The following is an 8,180-nucleotide window of genomic DNA, read 5'->3' as shown; positions in this document are numbered from 1 at the left end:
GAATTTGCCAATGAGAGGTGTTTATATTATATGCCACGGGGTGATATTGGCAAAAATAAACTCTCTTATGGAAACACTTTTAGCTAGTCTTGGCAGGCACTATTATAGTAGTATTCTTTTGATTATTAATATAAAACTCATTTAACTAATTTGATTAGATTAAAAAAGTTAAGTAAACTAGTTAATTATAAGTAATATGACATATTTTTCCTAAAACACCATAATGATTTTTTTTAATACCCCTTTCCCCCTTCTACTTATTAGTTAATTATAGTTGAAGGAGTATCCATAGAGGTAATTTAGAGAAAATTGATAAATATAAAAAATGAATCTTATATTTAGGACCGAAACTAACTTAATAATTAAGTCTTATATTAAAGATAAAAAGAGTATTATTATTACGCGGAAAAAGAGAAACCAACATTTTAAAATCCAGAGGGTAACGTTAAGCTCAAACCGAAGGCCAGAAAATCCAGGCTGGCATTTCGCTTTTGGCCTTTCTGGTCCGCCTTTTTATTATTTTCCCTCCCTTTTATTTATTTATTTATTTATTTTTGGGTTTTTTCAGCTCCGCCACTATTAAGATGGAGCACTATTATTATTGGATTCCCCTCTTTTGAATAAGAGGAAAGGAAAACACATAATAACAATTTCATTGAAGAAACTCGAGCCTGGTGATAGAGAACGCACTATCTCCATCAGAACCGTTAGGATCGTGCCACTTAAGAGTTGACCCCACCGAGATGCCGACGTGGAAGGAGAGATTTCGAGCACAAATGGAATGGCAAAAAGGTAATTTTGCCGTCATGAATTTTTTTTGCAGGAGGATTCACTTGAGGATGGATTGGGGGGTGACAGTGACGTGAGATGGAAGGGTTCTTCTTCTTCGTCTTCTGCAATAGTATTCGTTGGCGCTATATATCGGCGCAGGGGAGATTTCCTCCTGAATATTCTTTAGCAAATAAAAAGCATGCTCGCAAATTCCAAACTCAAAATCAAAAACCACCATCGTTGAGATCACACCTTTCTCTCTCTTCCTTCTGAGGTTTTCCCCTCACGTTTCTCCCAAGCCCCTTCATTTGGTTTTTCTTCTCTCATCGTAGCGTTCGGATTTCGCCCTTCAATCGCTTCAGCGAGGATAGTCCCTCACCAGTTGGACTCTGATTCTCTTGGGGTTCTATTGAGGGGCTGTTTTCTGAATGCGCGAATGCCAGATGAGATAAACACTCGTTGCATGTATCGGGTCTTTGGCTCTTTCCCTGCATAGTGTGAATATTGCGTAAGATTCTTCATGGCAAAGCGTGTTTACCAAGTCTGGAAAGGGAGTAATGTAATGTTTAATTCACCTGCTTCTTCCTCTTTTTTGCAAATTAGACTTTTGATGCTTTACTTGCCTCTTGGGGATGCTCTTTATTTGTTGATGGGCAACCTTGTGGTTCCTTATAGATTGGGTGTTTTGGAATGATTCTAAGAGCTTAAGTGTGGTTTGAGTTTATGGTCCTTTTGGTTGCTTAAAAATGGAAGACGGAAAGTTTTAACTCGGACGATGATTTCGGCATCATACACTGGATATGTTGAGCTCCTGTGAGGTCATGCGTTTTGTGAGTTTTACTACTTTGAATTAGCAGTTCCCTTCCTCTGCCCATCCATTGTGTTTGTTTTTGTGCGGCGGGTTTTGGGGCTCTATGTTCTGCCTTACTTCCTGTCAGACGAAACTTTAATGATGCTTTGGCTAGAGGAGTTGGTTGGACATAGCATTTAATGAGGCCATTGGATTTAGTATTGACCTTGGTTTCTGTCAGTTTTCTACTTATTTACGTTGTTTCACCTTTTTGCTGAGAAAAGGTACTGGAGATTCAGAAGCAGTACTTAATTAGATGCAATTGTTAGCCTCACCTTGGCAGGCTGCCTTGTATTTTGGACAAATAAGTATTTAAGATATTGAACTTGACTAATCTGGTGTTTTTTTCCTTCCATTTACCTGACATAGTTACTGAGTTTTTTCTTTTAAAAACATATTTGAGTTTATCAGAAAGGTAATGAAACTGAACAAGGTAACGTTGCAGAGGGTTTGAGTAATTGTCATGCTTTATCTGCTCTAGATGATGTTTTGTTTCTTAAAGAAGAAATCCTTATCTGGTAGTTTGGAATATAATCACAGCCAGCATCTTTTCATGTTTATCTTGAAACTACTTTATACACTTTTAGGTGTTTAGGCTGCAAATAAGTGTATGTTTAGGTTATGGTCCTCATGTAAATATTTTATAAATTTCACGCGGATGTTCTGCTAACATATTTGGAGTTTGGACAACTAGAAAAATGGCTTTTCTCTTGTGGATTTAAAAAGTGAAGAGACAGAGGAATCATGTGATGGATATGCTATCTAACTCTTTGTTTAGAATACAATTATGGCAAATAATTTTGTGCTCCCTTGGTCAAACCACCCTTTCGAGTTCTGACAGATTAACTATATAGTTTACAAATAGATTGATGAGTGATTGAGATATGATGTTTTTCCCCCTAACCTTTTGTTATTGGTTGGAATAGTTTAACTTAACATGGGAGTAGGATCAAGGGCCATGGAGGTGTTCATGCTATGATATGTAACTTTACTCTCGAGGCTTGTGGTGGAATGGGGTATTTAAGTTTGACCAATATATTGTCTTCAAATGACAAATATAATTTATTTTTTAGCTTTTGGGAGACTTTCTCTGTAACTTCTGATACTTCCTCTTCAAATGATGTTAGCATATTTTGATAATTTATTGCACGTTCAGGAGCTAGTAGTTTATTATCCATGGATTTTTATAGGATGTGAACATGATCTCTTCTGTATTGCCTTTAGTATTTTCATGCCTTCTTTTGTCTCTTGCTAATTAACGTGCTCTGTCTAAGTGTTAACTCTTCTCCTAATCATATGCAGAAGTTCATTTGTGGAGGGAGGTTGATATTTGGGCCTGATGCTCGATCCCTTCTTGTCACGTTGTTGCTGATTACCGTTCCAGTCATCATCTTTTGTGTATTTGTAGTGAGGCATCTTCGGCATGAATTTTCATCGTATGATGCAGGATATGCTATTCTAGTTATGGCAATTCTCTTTACTATTTGGGTAAGTTTTGTGAACCTTTTCCCCTCATTCTTTTCTATTCTGCATTTGATGAGTTGGTCCTTGCCATATGCACGCGTGGATCCTGTTTTGTTATATGCTCATGGTTCAAACGCTTCAGTTTACCATGTTTTCAAGACAGCTCTTATTTCTTCTTTTTTTTCAGAAAAAAAAAGAAGCTTAATTTTAATTATATTATCAAGGTTCCTCTGTTAGTTTTCCACTCATCTCGCTATACTGCCATTCCTCCCTCATTCTTGAACCTTTTAAGCTGACAGCTTGTGCCAGGGATCGAGCTTGTCATTGATGAGTGATATTTTGTTTTCTCCTGAACTTCTGTATGATTGAATTTTTTACCCTCTATAGCTAGCATGTACAAGTAGATGACTCTATAAAGCAAACTAATTTCTTATAACCATAAAGGAGTTGATCCCAAATACTATGAAAATATAAAGATGAAGGATCCCTAAAAGTGGAAAGAATTTGAACAGATATTCAAATAAACAAGAGAGAAAAGACAAAAAGAAATCATGGCTGAGAGAGCTAGTGCGAAGCTCAGCAAGCTTCATCCAGAGTGGGAAGGGCTGATGCCCTCATAATGTTCCATTATGCAGCCACACTTGAGCCCTAAAGATATTATATGGTGGAAAGCTGAACTGTTTCCTTTGAGAGGCAATACAGAATGCATCTTTGAGCTATACTCTTGCCCAGTGTCCACCAATCATCGGGGCCTGTTATGAATTAATGCCAATGCACCTGTTGCTGCTGCCTATTTCTTTCTTTTCTTTCCTTTTTTGTCAATCTTTTTTAAATTTTATCAAAATAATGTAGGAAGTTGCCTTGATTATATTTTTCTGTGTTTGAATTATGCTTCTTGTGAAAGTTTCATATCATGATTGATTTTTCATTTTTTACCTAATCTTTGTCTGGTCTCCTAGGGTTTGACGCAACATAATCCCTATAGTCTATGTTTATAGGTTCTGGGTATTCTCTTTCTTACTTCATCACGTGATCCGGGCATTATTCCAAGGAATTCAAATCCACCAGAGGAAGAGTTTCGTTATGATTCTTCAGTTTCTGCTGATGTAGGGGGACGACAGACACCAAGCCTTCAGTTCCCTCGAACCAAAGAAGTAATGGTCAATGGCCTTCCTGTAAGGGTGAAATACTGTGAAACTTGTATGCTGTATCGTCCTCCACGCTGCTCACATTGCTCCATTTGCAACAATTGTGTTGAGCGTTTTGATCACCATTGCCCGTGGGTTGGTCAATGCATTGGATTGGTACAATAACTGACTATCATAAGAATTACTATTTTTTATGATCTTTGTTTTCCTTTCTGCTGATGTTCTGGACTATTGTTGTTGCATCTTATAGTACTTTATTTGTCTTTTCCTGTGTGCAGAGGAACTACCGTTACTTCTTTCTGTTCGTATCTTCAGCAACTATCCTATGCATATATGTATTTTCCATCTCAGCTTTCTACATTAAGGTTCTTATGGATCATGGTGATGGCACAGTTTGGATGGCAATGAAAGAATCCCCCGCATCAGTGATAATAATGATTTATTGTTTCATCGCTCTGTGGTTTGTTGGTGGACTAACTGGTTTTCACCTATACCTTATCGGCACAAATCAGGTCAAATCCATTTCTTCTTACATTTCTAGCTTTCTTATCTTTTTTAATTAATTACCGTTTAGGGTACCTTAGGGTACCTCAAGGTTAATATTTAAATCTTTGGTTGGGATTCGGAAGTAGCTTCATGATAGTAAATTCCTAATTCCACCAGCGATGCAGGGTGGTTGGAAAACGGACAAAATCATGGCATAGCCCATAATAGTTAATTGATTTAAATAACATATCCACATTAAAATCTCATATGTTTTAACTATTTCATATGAAGATGGCAGCCCAAAATTAGGCTGTCTACTTAGTGATGGAAGATGATTATCTGCATACACCTTCCACCTCTGTTGTAATTTTGAAACTGTCATGTGCGCGCACACACACACACATATATGGAGGGGGGAAGAGAGAGAGAGAGAGATGTTGTCATCATGTTCCCAGCGTATCTTTTGAGTGGGGTGTTAGTGAATGCTTGGTAGGATGCATCATATTCCCAATCCATATCGCATATGATTGTATGGTTTGCTTTCTGGAAATTGATCCATGAGTTGTCACAAGAAGATTCTGATCACCAAGATTATTACCCGTTTTTTGCAGACTACCTATGAAAACTTCCGGTACAGAGCTGACAACAGGGTTAATGTTTATAATCGTGGTTGTTTAAATAACTTTCTGGAAGTATTTTGCACTAAAGTTAAGCCCTCCAGAAACAATTTCCGGGCCACTGTACAAGAGGAGGTTCAGAGGCCACCGCCTCAAGTCAGTACCAGGGAACCTGAACCTGAAGACGTGGTTGGAGAGCCACGTCCTAAGGTTGAAGATGATCTAGATATTGGTGAAGATCTATTGAAGATATCACAGCGTCGGGATATTGAAGAAATCGAGGAGGACATCCAGAGTAGAGGGAGCAATGGACCTCCACTTAACACTTCGGAGGCTGACTCAACTTTGCAGTCAGATCACCGAGCTCAGACAATTCGGTCTGATGCTAGGCACTCAAGTTGGGGAAGGAGAAGTGGGAGCTGGGAAATTTCACCAGAGGTCCTTGCCAGTTCAAGTGTCACTGAAAGCAGAAGCTATGTTGCTTCTAATGAGGTGCGCCAATGACCTGTGGTTTGATTTTCTGATGTTAGCATGCCATCAATATGAATGATGTGGGTTTTACCTGGAATATTGTGAGAGGAAGAGGAGACCTGATGATCGGAGTTTATGGAGCAAATGGAATTTGAATTGATGGAAAGGTCTGGGTGCAAAATCTGAGTGGACCACCTTGTGGCAATCCTCTGGCTTTGTTGGAAAGCATAGAAATGCGTGTTTTTATTTGCCTGATAGTTTTTTCCTCTACGGTTCGATATGTGGCCGGCATCTACGCTGCTGGCTATATTCTTTGTGTAAATAACCAGTTGTGAAAAATGCTAAAAATTTCCCTGCTTATTGGGTTTTAGGCTCTATGTACAAACTTGGTTACCAAGTAAAAAAATGCTTTCATCCAAGCTGTTGATATGAAGTGGTCTTTTCTTTTCTCTCTCTTTTTTTTTTTTGGGGTGAATGAAGTGGTACTCCTCCCCTGTTTAATAGATGTTTGTTTTATATTTAAAATCTATTTTATATATTTATTAATTTTTTTAACAATAAGAAAAATCAAGTAAGAGAGGAAGGAAAAGAATTAAGAAAGATGTTTAGGGTCTGTTTGGTTCAATGTGAGGAAGAGAAGGGGAGGGATTTTAATGGAAGAAATGGAAGGGGAGGAGAGTGGAAGGATTTTAATATTATGTTGTTTGGATTTATAAAAAAAGAAGGAAAAGGTTTTAATATTACCTTGTTTGATTCATGAATAGAAGGGAGGAAAAAATATTTTGACATTAACAATTTTACCCTTATTTTATTTAAAATATAGGCATAATAGTTATCGCATGACAAAATATAGGCATAATGGTCACAATATGATAAAATATTGTCATTTCCTTTCAAATCCTCCCAATTTTGGAGGGGAGGTAAAATTTTCCCTCCCTTCCAAAAATTTGTGTGTTGGCAAACAAGGGGAAATTATTAAAATTCTTCCCCCTCCCCTTCTCTCCTCTCCCCTCCAAATCCCTCATACCAAACATATTCTTAGAGTGTTTTAAAAAATATATCATATTAACTAATTTAATTAATATTTTTAATTTATTTAAATTAATTAATTAAGTTTTATATTAAAAATCGGAAGAGTATTTTCAGTGATAGAGACTATTAGGATTTTTAAAAAACTAATTCAAATACCTTTTGGTTTTGAACCCAAACTAACAAAATCTACATCTACATGCGTACCCAGAAATTAAAAGAAAAAAAGGGGGAGAAATAGAAAAGTATGCCAGGGACACATATACGATTAACTTTGGGCTCTCTAAAGGACTTAGAAACCACATAGAAATTTGTGTAGTAAAGGAATATGATTATGTAATTAGACTACGAGTTTTTTTTTTTTTTTGAAAAAAAGGTCGTACTATTATTATTTGTGAATGATATGACTTGCTAATCGTCAGTTTCGGAAAAAAAATGTAATGCCATTTAAAAAAAAAAAATCTAAGACAACATTAATGATAATTTTTCCAACTATCATCATCAACTTAATTGAGTAAGAGATGATAATGACATGGGAGAATACATAAAAGAATTAGGGGTACATATATATTTGAAACACTAATGTATTTCTTAATACATTAAAACTTTAACAGTGAGATAAAACAATGGTGGGAATATATTCCATATTTGCTTATTGGTTTACCACCATGACTAAGAATTAAGTATTCTCCATCATATCGTTTCTTCTGGGATGCCGACGATATCCATTTCTGCAACCCCCTAAATTATTTTGCGATATTAAACATAGAAAAATAACAAAAAAGAACTGAACAATAATACATCAGCGTGTTAGAAGAAAATGTTTCCTTTCTGTAAGAATATAATCACATCGTTCTTTATACAACAATTAATTACATGAAGAGAATACAACAAAAAGAAAACATCTTCTGATCCATCTCTCAATATATATAGAATGAGTTTTGAATTGAATTGTTAGAAACTAGTCATATAAATTCCAGGATTGATAAAACCACATCGAATCACAAATATATGCATGATCAGATCTCTGTATATATATAAATGTATGAGATCTTGAGGCTAATGAGGAAACTCTTGTAAGACCAGCTGAATCAAAGATCTCAAGAGCTTGTTGGTGTCATCCATGACAGGAAGAAAACCCTTGGGCTCTCCTGATGCCAAACTGGTTTCACACAATCCAATCTTAACATCAGCATCGTTAAGGCTCTGCTTAGCCGTCGTAGGATCAGCTGTGAAATTTGCATAAGCACCCGTGAAACCAACAATGGCGTCTTGGTAATTCTCTACGCATGTCGTCGACGATGGATCGATGCTATCGGACGTCATCTTGTCCGACATGTAAAG

At 36.6% G+C, this 8,180-nt stretch overlaps 1 protein-coding gene across 2 annotated transcripts; it reads left to right on the top strand.

Moving 5' to 3' along the window:
* Positions 1–896: 896 nt before the first annotated feature.
* LOC114725609 (protein S-acyltransferase 8-like) lies at positions 897–6,256 on the top strand. 2 transcript variants are annotated; one of them, XM_028912139.1, is made up of 5 exons: positions 897–1,330; positions 2,924–3,109; positions 4,084–4,389; positions 4,512–4,745; positions 5,331–6,256. In XM_028912139.1, the coding sequence occupies exons 1-5, from the start codon at positions 1,292–1,294 to the stop codon at positions 5,838–5,840; spliced, it is 1,275 nt and encodes a 424-aa protein (XP_028767972.1). In that variant the 5' UTR covers positions 897–1,291; the 3' UTR covers positions 5,841–6,256. The 2 variants fall into 2 exon arrangements, with proteins under 2 accessions (XP_028767972.1, XP_028767980.1); XM_028912147.1 differs by having other exon boundaries at positions 898–1,279.
* The last annotated feature ends 1,924 nt before the right edge of the window (positions 6,257–8,180 follow it).

This window comes from Neltuma alba, unplaced genomic scaffold (assembly GCF_004799145.2).
Source record: "Neltuma alba isolate B1F8T4 unplaced genomic scaffold, ASM479914v2 tig00002405_pilon, whole genome shotgun sequence".
NCBI lineage: Eukaryota > Viridiplantae > Streptophyta > Magnoliopsida > Fabales > Fabaceae > Neltuma > Neltuma alba.
This window is presented reverse-complemented; position numbering and strand designations above follow the sequence as displayed.

Excerpts from the sequence above, each read along its gene's own strand:
- LOC114725609 (XM_028912139.1), top strand. The coding sequence starts at position 1,292 with ATGGCAAAGCGTGTTTACCAAGTCTGGAAAGGGAGTAAT. Across the intron at positions 1,331-2,923 it reads AAGTCTGGAAAGGGAGTAAT|AAGTTCATTTGTGGAGGGAG; the intron begins GTAATGTTTAAT and ends AATCATATGCAG. Across the intron at positions 4,390-4,511 it reads TTGGTCAATGCATTGGATTG|AGGAACTACCGTTACTTCTT; the intron begins GTACAATAACTG and ends TCCTGTGTGCAG.